This window comes from Panthera leo, chromosome A1 (assembly GCF_018350215.1).
Source record: "Panthera leo isolate Ple1 chromosome A1, P.leo_Ple1_pat1.1, whole genome shotgun sequence".
NCBI lineage: Eukaryota > Metazoa > Chordata > Mammalia > Carnivora > Felidae > Panthera > Panthera leo.
In genome coordinates, this window is record NC_056679.1 from 165192701 (window position 1) to 165207590 (window position 14890).

The 14890-nt window shown below is 34.1% G+C and overlaps 1 protein-coding gene across 1 annotated transcript; it reads right to left on the bottom strand.

The window, feature by feature from the left end:
- Window positions 1-397: 397 nt before the first annotated feature.
- Window positions 398-12153, bottom strand: LOC122230329 (60S ribosomal protein L27-like). Its single transcript, XM_042956130.1, has 3 exons — window positions 12097-12153; window positions 10155-10575; window positions 398-540 (listed from the first exon to the last, which is right to left on the bottom strand). The coding sequence occupies exons 1-3, from the start codon at window positions 12151-12153 to the stop codon at window positions 398-400; spliced, it is 621 nt and encodes a 206-aa protein (XP_042812064.1).
- Between the last annotated feature and the right edge of the window lie 2737 nt (window positions 12154-14890).

Genomic DNA, 14890 nt, shown 5'->3' on the forward strand with positions numbered 1-14890 from the left:
CCCACTCTGGATGAACCCAAATGGAAGTCCAAACAAATCATTTAACCCATAGGAAGGCAGCAAAAATAAAGCAGAAACATAGGAAAAAAACAAAACAAAAATAAAACAGACTTAAGCTCAAACCTATCCCTCTTACATTAAATGTACATGGTCTCAATATACCAATTAAAAGACTGATAAAGGCAGAATAAATTTTTAAAAATCTCCCAAATATATGCTGTCTATAGGAAAATCACCTCAAATGTAATAATATAAACAGGATGAAAAAATAGATCATGAAAATATTAAATCAGAAGTGACTTTATTGATATCAGATAAAGTAGGCTTCAGAATAAAGAATTGCATTAGAGAAGGACATTATACAATGATAAAAAATTAAAGAAGGGCATCCTGTCTACTAGGGTGGGGAAGGGCTGGGAGATGTGGACAGTACCACATCCCCGACCATCTCAGTGTCACCAAGAAGTGTTCCTAATCCACAGCCATCACCTTTCAGGTGGACAGACCACACGGCTGCCATCTCTTGACCCAATTCTGGAACTGAAAAATTATAATCTCTGGAAAAAAAAATGAGTCTTTGGGCCAAGGTCTTACTAATGAGCAGCAAACATGAGCCTAGTGGTTTTCATACAGAATATCTGGGGCTCCAAACTCTTTAATATTTCATAGTCTAATCTCTGTCCTGTTGTTTCCTTTTCCATTACCCTGATAGGAACATGCAAGAGATTTCATGTGTCACAGAGGATATAAAATACATTTTGGATGAAAGCATCAAACACTACAAATTATGGTTTGGAATCTGTGCTTCAGTATGAGATACTTGATGGGGGCTTTATCATGCAACATTAGTTTGCTTACCTTCTGTCAAGAGAATGATTGCCTAAATGTAAATGAAAAATGAGCTTTTTCATCTAAACAAACTCTTAAAATAGCATTTTCTTCTGGGATTGCTGCTGAAAGTAGACATTAAAATGAAGTAAAAGGTATTCATCAACTGCTACATGAAGTTGTATTTTAAAAACCTCTTTGTGGGAAGTAACACCTTACAGTCCACCAGTTGAATATTTTTTTTTTCAAATTACCTTTTTCAGAATATAATAGTCAAGCACTTTACATGTATTACCAAATACAGCATTATTATATATACATGTATAACCAAATACATGTATATATCCTATCTATTTGATATGTGAGGAAAAATTTAAGAAACTTGTCCAAAACCATACTCCTAGTAATGACTGTGACTTGTATTTCAATTTCTGTATAATCTAGAAATCTTAACTGCTATGCATATATTTAATAGAATATTTTCAAAACACATAGAAGAAAAAAATGAATCCCATTACCCAGAGATGAAATAACTATCTTAAATATTTTTCTTTTCATCTTTTTATATGTATATGCTTGTTGAACATACACTGAGACGGTATGAATAAATAGTTTAGAGCTAAAAACTCTAACATTTAAAGATTGTGATGCATATTGCCAATGGCTTTCCAGAAAGATTGCAAAAACAGTAAGACCAATGTATGAGAGTGCCAATCTCATTTGTCAGCATTGAATGTTCTCTTCATTAATAAATGATTCATGATACATATTTAAAAAGAATAAAAGAATAATAATTCTAATTCTAAATTATCTCTTCAGAAAACTCAATAAGAACACTATTCAATTCATTTTGTTAAGAAAGCCTTACCTTAATGCCAAAACAGACATAAAAAAAATAAAGAGAACCACCGTTTTATTGCTCATGAATATAGATCAGTATCTCTTATGCAAAGATCTTTAAGAACAAATAGCAGTCAACAATTATACATCATGATTGAGTGGGATTTGTTTCAGTGATGCAAGGCTGGGTACGTCTTCAAAAATCAATTAATGTATCCCACCATATTAAGAGGATAAAGAAAACTCCTATCAGTGCAGACAAAAGAATGAGAAAAAATGAAATTCACTACTTTGGTAAAACCATTCAGAAAAATAGGAACACGGGGCATCTCAATGTGGTAGATGGCAACTGTAAAATATCTACAGCTTACCTTAAAAGATAAAATCCTTTCCTGCTAAGGTCAATCCCATGAACAGCTATTATTATCACTGTCATTCAATATAGTGATAGAAATTCTAGCCAGTGCAATAAAGCAAGAATCAGAAATAAAACACAGATTGTAAAGAAAGAAATAATAGTGTCCTTACTTGAGGATGGTAGATTAGTCCAATCAGAAATATCTCACAGAATTTATAAACACAAACTATTACTAATTAGAACTAATCTGAGTTGTAACTAATAAGTCCAATTTTATTATCGATCAACAAGTGGGCACAGGAATGAGAAATTAACTATCATTTACAATCCTAAAAAGTGGAATAATTAGATGCATACATAATAAGACTTATACAGGACTTGTATACTGAAAACTCAAAATGACAATGTACACAAAAAATACAACATACAGGACTTGTTATACTGAAAACACATAATGACAAAAGAAGTCAAAATAGATCTAAATAAAGGGAGAGAGATACTGTCTATAGGTTAGAATACTCAACATAGTAATGATGTCATCTGTACCCAAATTCTTGTATATATTTAACACAATTCCCATCAATACTTTAGCAAACTTTTTTGACCCATGGACAAAATTATTCTAAAATGTATATGGAAAGTCAAACTTGAACACTTGAGTAAGTTTTGAAAACGAATCGAGTTGGAGGAATCAGTCTACCCAGTGTAAAGGATTTTTATAAAGCCATGTTAATCAAGAATATATAGTGTTGGTGGAGTGATAGAAACATAAATCAGGGGTACAGATACACAAATATCCACACAAATACTTTCAACTGATTTTTTGACAAAATTTAAAAGGCAATTTAGTGGAGACAAGAGCCTTTTCAGTAAACGAGGTGGGAGTAATTGGACATCCATAGGCAAAAAAAAAAAAAAAAAAAAAAAAGCCTCAATCTAAGTCTCACATGTTATACAACAGTCAAATCAAAATAATTGTGTACTTCAATATAAAATATTGAACTATAAAACTTTTAGGAAAAAAAACTTTGGGGGATCTAGAACTAAGCAAAGAGTACTTACAATTCACATGAGAAGCACAATCCATAGAAAGAAAAAAAATTAATAATTGGACTGCATCAAAATTAAGAACTTTTTTTCTGTTAAAGAGCATATTAAGTAGATGAAAATATAGTTTACAGACTTGGAGAAGATAAATGCAAACTATGTATCCAACAGAAGACCACTATCTTGAAGATGTGAAAAAAAAAAAAACAACAACAACCAGAAAACATTAAAAAAAAAAAACAATGGAATCCAGTTAGAAACAGGCAGAAGACATGAATAAACATTGCACTGAAGGGGAGACACAGATGGGTAATAAGCACATGAAAGATTTTGAAATCTTTAGCCATTAGTAAATAGAAATTAAAACCACAACGAGATACACATCTATCATAAAAGCTAACTAAGATGTAGTAATAACACCAAATTCTGATGAAGATTTGTAGGAACTGGTTCTTAGGAATGAATGTAAGATGGTGAGCCACTTAGAAAACACTTTGGAAGTTTCTGTAACTAACGTAAAACCAGAAATTTCACCCAGAGGAATGAAAATATATGTTCACATAACACACATAAAACTTACAGCTGCTTTATTCATAATAGTTAAAAACAGGAAACAACTCAGATACCCTTCAACAGGTGAATAGTGAAAGGAACTGTGGTACATCCCTATCCTGGAATATCATTCAGCAATATAAAGGAACAAACTATTGGCACATGCCGTAACTTGCATACATTTTTAGAAAATTATACTGAGTGAAATCCCAATAGTTTATATACTGTATGATTCCATTTATACAACATTTTTGAAATGACAGCATTATGGAAATAGGTTGTAGATTAGTGGTTGCTTGGGGTTAATGAGGCATGGGAGTTAGAATGAAGTGGTTGTGGTTATAAAAGTGCAAACTAATTGACCTTGTGGGGATGGAAATCTTTATCTTCACTGTCTACAGCTGTATCTTGATCATGATATTGTACTATAGTTTTGCAAGGTGTTATTACTGGGCAAAGAAAAAAATGGGGAGGCATACTTATCTCTCTGTGTTATTTCTTACATTTGCATTTTAATCTAGAAATATGTCAAAATTAAAAATAATTTCAGAAAACTGAATTTTTGTGTAACTGAGGAAGTTTTGGGAGTCAAATTGATAATTCAAAGTCTTCAGGATAATTTCATTGAATCATCACACTTTTAGATTTACCTTGAGCAGACTTATTAGAACATTTAATTATTTATGAAGTTGTATTGTCTATTTAGTTGCCTGAACAAGATTCTGTACTATATTTAACCTACTAGGGAAAATGCATAATCATCATCACCATATTGCATACCAGTTTTTTTTAACCATCTTTGCGTAGTACGGAATCCATTCAAAGACTTGTTTTGATTAAGAAGGGTAACCTCAAGATAAAATTCTTTCATGGCTGTTTATTGATTGTATTGCTATTTTTAGTCACACATGTGGGAAGGGGCATGGTTTTCAGCTTCATCTCATAACAAATGTTCCAAATTAAAATATAAATGTGTGACATACCATATTTTTCAGAAGTGCTAGTGTCTCACTATAGCTAAAAATAACTTTATGAAACTACTACAACATACCTGCCTTAATTTGGGCATTGAATTTAAAATTTGTTATTACTATTACTTCTTTTTTTTTTTAATTTTTTTTAACGTTTATTCATTTTTGAGACAGAGAGAGAGCATGAACAGGGGAGGAGCAGAGAGAGAGAGGGAGACACAGAATCTGAAACAGGCTCCAGGCTCTGAGCTGTCAGCACAGAGCCTGACGCGGGGCTTGAACTCACGGACCGTGAGATCATGACCTGAGCCGAAGTCGGACGCTTAACCGACCGAGCCACCCAGGCGCCCCGACTATTACTTCTTTTATGCTATATTTGTCCACATTGCTATATGAAATACTGGAAATGGACTAAATTTGATAAATACCAGTGTACAAGTTCACCCTCCCAAATATTGAAAAATAAAATGAAGAAAAGAATACATTGCCTATCTCACAATGTAATTGTTAGAAATCAGTGGGAAAATCAATGAGAAGACAGTTTTTAAAAATATAATTTGCTCCATTCATGTTTTACTTACCACAAATATTTTCCCACTATTTAAATTGCTCACTGAGGTGTCTGACACTTTAATTGGACTGTGACAAGAACTGTGTTTTATTTCATCTGTATTTCAAATCCCTTGCAGATTGTGTTCCCCAACTAGTTCACTAATTATTGAATGAATAAATAACTGGATGCATAGATAAGTTAATTTGATTATAAAAAGCTCCAAATTCTCTACTTATAACTAACTTAATTTTGAAGCACATAAAAAAGTACTATACTTTTTAAGTTAGATCTGAAACCAAAGCCCAGTTGATATTATTCTTTTTCTTAGCAAAAGGAGTTTAATTCACAAGGTTTATACGTGAAATCAATTTTTGAGCAGTATCTCTTTCCAATGAACAGTGCAGTATATCATGTGAAGGGCATTTTCAATCATTTCACCCTCCCCTTAACCCTCGCTGCCACCCCTAACCTGAGTCACTACGAACTTGGAAAGCCTGGCTTTTTTTTCCCGTAAGAGGATTGACCTGTAAGAATCACATATTTTTCTCAAGGTTGGAAGTGAACACTTTATTCATCAGGCAGTTTAACAGATTCTTTTTCAAGTTACTTCCAAGTGCCTACCTTCAACAAATGGTCTTAGAAATGATGTTCAAAATAAACTTCAATAGTTCACTTTTGACTCATTTCCAGTCCTATTCCTAGGAAAGGATTTATTGACTTAATGTGTCAGTTCAGGTACTCTGCAATGTGTTCACCAGAATGGAATAGGACAATAGATCTCCTTGAAGAGTAAAGGGCAGGGGAGCAGGCATAGGCAAGGAGAGCCCATTGACTGCCAAAAGGTCTGACACCTGTGAGAAAAGACCAGAAGGAGAGGTGGGTGGCACAGGCAGCCATCAACCAGGTTGATGGAAAGTCATCAAACCAAAGGCTCCAAGAAGAGTAGAAATAGCCCCACAATACATAAAAATTTGCAGGTGGGAATGTGGCATCAGCACAGATTTTGGGGGTTCTGATGGGTGGCAGCTGGAGCTGGGAGTCCATTCTCTCTGCAACAGGCTACCTGAGAAGTGCCTATTCATAGCTGTGACATGTGGTTCTGAGGAGAGAATACAGAACTGTGCCTTTTAGGATAATTAATTTTGACTATTAGTACATTTTTATCCTCAAGGAAAACAAACCTACTTCTAATCATTTAGAGATTTAAATGTTATTTGACCATCAAGTATAATGGGGAAGAGCATTACACTAACAAAATATTTCTTACTTAGGATATTCCTGTATATATCTTAGAGGATTTGGAATAATCTGTCATCATAACTCAGATGTCATTCGCTTATATTTACATTTAATGCCCTCAACTTATTTATTCATTTTTAATGCCCTCAATTAAAAAAAACTAGTAATTATTCATTAAATGGCCCCAAATCCCTAATTTAATTAGGGTCTCTCATAGATAACAGACCTTGGCAGTATTCTGACATAAATAAATCCCGTGAAATACTTTTTATATAAATTGAAGCAGTGTACTCTGAGGGGAAACATTGTAGTAGTAATCAGAGCTTAGATTTTAGAGTCAGAATTGGATGGATCTGTGGTGCTTCTGATAAGTAATTGCGTATTTCGATCTTCTTTCAATGTCTATTAAATAGAAAAAAATACCTACTTTTTAAGGTTTTGAGGGTTAAGATACATTTTGTAAAGAATGTAGTGCAGTGTTGGGCAAATAGTACTCAAAAAATATACACTTGGGAGTCCAAGCATTGTTATCAGTTTTATCAAGATACCTTATTAAATTATAAGTTGGTATTTGTAGAAATTAGTAGATCTCAAAAATTATTCAACATTTTAATAAGCATCTCTAACTTCTTAGTTGACAAATGGGGACATTAGTAATTCATATTGTTTTGTATATTATATGTATTATATACTGTATTATGAAAAGTAGGCTACAGAAAAGAATATGTGAGAAAATCATAAGGAAGATTTACCATATATTTACCATACTGTACTGTGTTAATTGATACTGTGAGTTTCATACTGTGATTTTGCCATGTATTTACAGGATACATTGTCATTACCTATATCTATATTATCCTATATGATTAAAAACACTGTAGATTTTATATATAATGCTAACAATATAACTCAAAAATAGAAGATAATCATAAAAAGAAAATTATACTTATTTACAAGTATAATATCTCATTCATTAATGATAAAGTAGCAATATGAATGTGTTATGGTAGCCTAATATAATCAATAAAATTGCTTCATGGTAGTCTAGCCTATATACTAATAAATACATTGATATAAACTTTTTATGGATACTGTATTACAGTCACATTGATGATACAATATTGAAAACGTTACATTTTTTTTAAAAAACACTTACCTGTGACGACAGACTGGTATACAGTTTCTTGAATTATGAGAGAGAGAGACTCCTGGATGGTAATGTAATTCTCTAAAAGCAAAGTTACAGAACATTAAGAAAACTAACACATTATATTGAATATTTTTCACCTCACACCTATGTAAAGATAGGCTATCCATTTTTATACAAGCCTTGAACATACTGTCCTACACACTGAATACATGATGATGATGACGACTCAAAAATGTCTCTTCCAGTTCTTGCTGTACAGTTACTTGATTTTCACATGAAGACAATCCCATACACAAGAGATGTTTATTAACTGTAAGGCATGACGCTTACTTACTATTCATTAAGTGGCAGTGGAACATGTTAATGGTCTTCATCCATGTCATTGTCACCCTGAGTAGCTGAGGAGGAAGAGAGGTGGTTGGTTTTGTTGTCTCAGGGGTGGCAGAAGCAAAAAAAAAGGGGGGGGGAGTAAATAGAAGGGAAGGCAGGAAATGCAGAAACACTTGGTATAACTTTACAGACGTACACTGTAATTTCTATGTGGCTTTTTGCTTTTTAATTTCTCTAAAAATGTTTCTGTACAGAACCAAGCTATCTTCCACCTTTTGCTTTAGTTTCAGCACTTGTAACATAGATGGGTCCATGTTGTTAAAGAAGTCAAAGTAGTCTGGACAGAAAGAACCCTTCTTCCGTATTGTCTAATGTCAATTTGCTTCTGGTCACTGCTTCTGTTTTTTGTTTTGTTTTTTTTTAATCTCCTCATCTGGCACTGGTCCAAAAGTACTCTTCTCCATCAAGTCACTCTTCTGTTAATTATGCTGGTGTGATGTCTATTAGCTGTTGTATTTCTCAAAGATCATATCTTGAAACCCATCACTCCCAATCATATTTGCCATATTGACAATCCCTAATGATTGCCTCGATTGGCTCTGTTGTAATTCATATGAAGTCATACACAACATCTGGACACACTTTTTTCCAGGAAAAAAATGTATTTCAGTCTTTCTAGCTTTCATGGATTTTTCTCTAAATACTATGGCATCTTCATTGGTGTAACCCCTCGATACTTTCATCATGTTATCTCTATTGGGGTCCTCTTCCTTGATATTGACAATTCTTTCTAAAGAATATCTTGTGTATTAAGCTTTAAAACTCCTTATAACTCCCCTGGTGTAGAGATGTTGTGTTTGGGGGTATGTAGACTACTTTGGTGCCCATGGAGTTGAACTTGTGGGGTTCTGGGTGGCCAGGGGCATTGTCCAATATCAAAAGAACTTTAAAAAGTGTTCCCTTAATGGAAAGGTACTTCCTGTCTTCAGAGACAAAATATCACTGAAACTGATCCAGAAAAATGGTTCTCATTGTCCAGGTCGTCATGTAGAACCAAAAGACTAGTAGATGATGTTTATCTTTTCCTTCAAGGCTGAAAGGTTAGTAGCTTTACATAAAGGCAGTCCTGATCATAACCCAGACTGAGTTTGCTCAAAACAGTAGAGTTAGCCCATCCCCACCATAAACCTTGTGTTTGATTCTCTTCCTTACTAGTAAGTGTCCTTTGTGGAATTTTTTTCCCCAGAACACGATGCTTTCATCTGCATTAAAAACCTGTTCAGGCCAATATCCTTTCTTTTCAGTCATTATCTTAATGGTGTCTTGTCTTAATGGAACTCATCTACTGCCTCTTGGTTGGCAGAAGCTGTTTCTCCTGTTAGCTTGACATTTTTAAGCCAAACCTCTTTTTAACATTATCAAACTTTCCTTTGCTGGCATTACAATTTCCAGCTTTAGATCCTTTACTTCCATTTTGCTTTATGTTATCATGTAATGATTTTGCTTTTTCTCAAATCATATTAAAGTCTATAGGTATGTCTTTCTTATAGCAATCCTGCATCCACATAAAATCTGCTTTTTTAATATAAGATAAATTATATAATCCAGGATAATGTCCTTATTTTAAAATCCATAACTTAAATTATATCAGCAAAGTTCACTTTGCAATATTATACAACATATTCATAGATTCCAGGGATTTGGGCGTAGAAATCTTTGTGCAGACATTATTCTGTTTATCACACTCCAGAAACAAAATCACTTAAAATAGTTTATTTATTACATATTCATACATTTGCACTTAAGACTATTAAATAGAGCCCAGCTTGCATCAACTTGTTCTGTATTTTTTGTTTTTATTGTTTCTTTTTATATTTGACTGCATCTTTGGCAATAAAGATTATGTTGCATTTTACTTTATTCTGTCCAGTATTTTGAAGAGCAGAAACCTCTTTTTAGTCATAGTGGTACAGTGTTTCTCAAATGAATGTCTCTTCCTCTCAAAATGGGATTAAGACAAAGGAATCTTAAGTTTCAGTTTTGTTGAGAAGTCATGTTTTTTCTTTGGTGATAACAGTCTTTCAATCCCATTTCCTTCCTTCTTCTATTAGGTGACGAGAAAGAAAAAAGGTTTTGCCTCATGCCACCCTACCCCCCAGTTTTTTGTAAAGAATTTTTTGGTACTTATTCAAGTACTGTGTTTGGCACTTAAGATGCATTTCTTGTTGTTGTTGTTGTTGTTGTTGTTGTTGTTGTTGTTGTTATTTTTAATGACTGAAACAGAACATATGTAAAACCACAGCTTTTGGAAGGACCATTTGTTCTTGCTGATCTTGTACCTCTCCTTGAACTTGATCTTGGCCTCTTGTTGGGCCTTGCATTTAAGAGCAAGGACTCTGAAGACATCCTTCTTGCCCACAGTCTTGTCCCAGAGGATATCCACAGAGTGCCTTATGGGCATGAAGTGACTGTAGTTATAAACTTTCACAAAAGACTTGATCTTTGACCTTTTGGTGATTTTCTTCTTGTCCATGGCAGCGGTCACTTTGCAGGGATAGCAGTCAATTCCAGCCACCAGGGCATGGCTGTAGGGATGGTCTGAGATGCCATCATCAATGTTCTTCACAATGACCGCTTTGTGTCCAGAATAGCGTCTGGTCCAGACTGGCACCACCTTCCTGACACCAGCCCATCTCAACACCAGCCACTTGAGCCCACAGCAGAAAGGAAGTTAAGATGCTTATTTCAAAGAATATGCAATTGCCATATTTAAGTTTCTTTATCTAAAAAGTGAGAATTTAAAATTGGTACCACTATTCTTATCACTTTAAGGACAACAAATTCCTTTGAATATATCAGAAATGGGTGTGTGAAAATTTACTTCCACTGCTACCTTCTTGCACAGTTTCCTCATGCTTCTCAGATTATAACTTTGCTTGCATCTAATCATAAAACAAATTTTGAGAGACGGAGAGAAAATATAAATTCTGTAACTCTTCTAGCATTCATGGATGAAATCTTTTGTAGATTAAATACTGCATCATACTCCATGAATATTTAATTAAAATAGTTATTGTCAGTTTGACTTGGAAAAATTTTTAATTCATTGGAATATGGGGTTTTGATAAATGTGAGGATGTTGGTAAAATTATACAATGGAATTCTTATTCAATTCCAAATTTTGAATTAAAAGCACTTTTAGAGGTACCATTAAGTACAGTTATATTGCATTATAACTGTATTGAGCATAGTTTGTTTTACATTTATCAACTCACTTGTTCCCCCACATCAACCACGGAGTGAGAAGGCAGTAAATTGCAAGGTATTGCTTTTCCAACTCAGAAGATCTGTTTAAAATGCAGATTCTGAGTCACTAGTTCTGGGATCTAGACAGCTTTTCTGCATGTCTAACAAGCTCACCAGTCACACTGATATTTTTCCTTCAGGGACCATACTTTGAATAGCAAAGTCCTGAAAAAACCCATTAAACTCAACGTCTGGAAATGTAAACTTTAGCCTCAGCTGTAATTTTTCAGTTGACAATATAAAGCAAATTACTTTATCTCTGAGCTGAGTCTTTTCACTTCTAAAGTAAAGGTATTTGAGTTATTATTCTGTGATTTCTTTTTATTAATTAAGAAACTGCTGATCACAGAGGTAAAGAAATTTCTCAAATTCACACATTAGTGACAACTCCTGTTTTCTGACAACTGCAGGTTTTCTGATGGTGGTTAAAGCTTTTCACTTTACCATACCAGTAACAGAACCTGAACCCATTTATATAGAGCATCATGCCTGAAAATAAGAGGAATCATGCAGAGCTATTTTACAAGATACCTTGAGAAATTTTTGTAGATTGAACTGTTATTACTTTAATGGATTTTATATTTTTCATGCTATATCAATAGTTTTCCCTTTTATTTATTTCCACTATTTATTATTTTTATTCCATAGACCTTTCTCCTACTTTTAAACAACCCTTGACCAAGTGATAGCAGCACCTTTAAGCAAAGCTATTCTTCACAGCAGTCTTATATCAATGCCAGCTGTGATTTCATTTATATTGAATCACTGTAATTCCTGAAACAATTTATAAAGTTTTGCAACCCTGATTTAAACTTAAATTTTCATGAAATAAAGGTACATGTAGACCATATTCATCTGTATGTTTCTATTTTTCATTTTTGTGACTAAAGTTGGGCTTGCGGATATAAACTTGCTGGCATACCTTCACTGAGTAGTAGAACCTTCGTTCTAAAGCAAATGTGGATAAAAATCTGAACATGCTTGCCTGCAGGTGTATTGAGTATCTCATTAGCATTGCACTTATTACCTCTTGCAATCTACATGACAGTGTTTGGGCATGGATAAACAGGTGCACATGGGCATAGGACCAAATCTAAGACGAAACACAAGTGACCAGTATGCTTCTACATATTTAGGCCAACTGGTAGTTTTTTATTGACTACAGATGGTTACTGACTACACAATAATAAGCTTCCAGTTGACTGATTATATTTTTAAGTAACCCTAATTTTTTTTTCTCACAGCTAGGAACTCCAATTTGTACTCAGGATAAATTTTAGCACATATGACGGCCTTATAGCCCAGATGTACCCTTGAAGTCAGTGGAGATTTCAGTCCTCATTTACAGCTGAAGACTCATTTTCATATTTTAAGAGCATGAAGAAATGAGCCAGTTCAACTCTACTCATCTTTCCCAGAGTTCTTCCCCGATTTTTAAATGTGTGCTTTCTGGGGCTCAAATGAATGCACTGCAGGAGACACAGAGTCAAAATATATATGTAAATTATTTTATTTTTGGAACATTTCTTACAGTAGTCTTGGCTGAGAAAGTGCCTCATTAAATGCATCAAATGTGTTTTAGGTGTCAACTCTTTATTCCATACTAAACTACTTGATGTAGTGGCCACACACATAAACACAAACACACACATATGCACACACACATTAATACATCCTTTATTCTCCAGTGTTAAATAGTCATGAAAGTCCAAATGAATAAATGTAGAGTAAGAAAGAATGTGAAAGTGTAAGAAATATCTGAAAAAAATACTATTAAAAAAACTTAAAGAATGGGCAATACTCCTTTTAATATGGTGATAGAGAGAGGAGTACAGGATAAAAGGTTCTGGCCTTTACTTCAGGTATAATATTCAGGAGCAAAGTTGGAACATTCTGTAACAAGTTAGTAATGTAAGTAGGCACTGCATTTGAAAATACATGATTTGGCTTCTAAGTTAAATTAGCCAATATATAGATCTAATAAGATCTTGGCTGATTTATTCCGCTCCCAACTTTGGGCAGCAATATCTTCTTCATCTGTAAAATAAAGAGCTTTTATTTAATGATCTCTTAATTCTCTTATATAACCTAAAATTCAGTAATGATTTTAAAAGCTATTGAAAGCACTTGTAAACATTGTTACTCCTTCTTCTCTCAGATCTCTACTTTCTGTGCATTTGCTCTATCTTTGTAGTATTTTATAATTATTTGACAGATTTGTATTTATATACTTCTTAGACAGTAGATTGTAAGCTCCATAACAGAAAGGCTTTACTTAATTTGTTTTATCCTCAGTATCTGGCAAGTAGTATACATTCAGTAAATATCCTGTTAATAAATGATTACATAAATCAGTAAACATCTTCCAATGAAATGAATCAATATACATATACATATATATATATATATATATATATATATGAAAACTAACAGCCTCACTCTGTTTTATCCTGAAACACTTTTCCAAAATGAGAAAAAAATACCTAACACATAACTTAAATTGTATCTAGTTAAAAAAGAATAAGTATCTTATAGTCCAAAAAGACAAATAAATAATTCAGTGTGCATCAGACAACGCACTGGTCTTTTTTAATGCTGCAACTTCTTTTTTTCTGATATGTTGACAAAAAGGTTAACAGGAAGTAAATTGATCATTCATATTAAAGCAAACCCTTGCTTATAAATAATACAATGGAGTAGATACTTTTTCTCAGCTTTCCTAAAGTGGGCTGTGTGGTTAAAGCAACATATATCTTTGAAATTATAAAAATACAATTTTACAAGATAAAATGTTTAATAGTGAAAAAATAAAATGCTTTGAAACATTAAGCAATTTTTAATTGGAGGAAAGTGTGTTATAATCCACAGTCTTTCTACTGAATAGATCCTCAATTAAGGAGCAATAGTCAAGAATCATTAAAGACTTAGAAGTATCTATGTGTAAAAACTGAATAAGTTGCAAAGAATGTTAAAATAAATATCTGACACAGAAAGACTGATGTTAACATTAAATGTAGAGAGACGAGTTAAGATGGCAGAGTGGCATGGAGTCCCTGAGCTGGTCTTGTTCCTGAAATGCAGCTAGATCAGCACCAAACTATTTTGAACACCTAGGAAACTGATCTGGGGTTAACACAACAATCGGCATAACTTGAGCCACAGAACTCATCAGGTACATGGTGTGGAGAAGTGAACTGGGGGAGAGCAAAGCATGGAGAGTAGAGAGCTGTTTTTGCAAAGAGAGGACAGAGAAAGAGAAGGGGGGAGATTGTGGCACATTGGGTCACGAAAGAAATGCACTCCCTGAAAGTAGCTGGAGAGAAAGAGTGAAAACACTTGCAGGGGACTGAACAAGAAATCTGTTCCCCAAACCATTGATGGGAAGAAACGAGAGGGCTTCAATACCACCAGGAGTCTATAAACAGTGGAGCTCAGAGTCTGAAGTTTTAGAGCTCAGTGCCTGGCAGTGCTCTGGTGAGGAAGTAGGGCAAATCCCCAGGAACAGGCAGCAGGGTCTGAGGTACTCATGTGCCACATGGAGAGAAGCGGTTCCCCTGCTTGGAGTGAATTTGATAAAGGCCATATGGCCTCCCCACAGGCAAAGGTGCTGGTGGACCCCCTGGAGAGCATCCACATGTCTGGTATTGGGAAAAAGATGTAAGAGTACAGTGAAACCTGGCACTGGCTGTGTTGTGATTTGTCATAATCTCTGAACT

Coding starts and splice junctions, on each gene's coding strand:
- LOC122230329 (XM_042956130.1), bottom strand. CDS start 12,153: ATGTTCAGATTTTTATCCACATTTGCTTTAGAACGAAGGTTCTACTAC. Junction 10,576..12,096: donor GGTTCTACTACTCAGTGAAG/GTATGCCAGCAA, acceptor TGTGGGCTCAAG/TGGCTGGTGTTGAGATGGGC. Junction 541..10,154: donor AAAGCTGTGGTTTTACATAT/GTTCTGTTTCAG, acceptor ATAATTTTTCAG/TTCCAGAATTGGGTCAAGAG.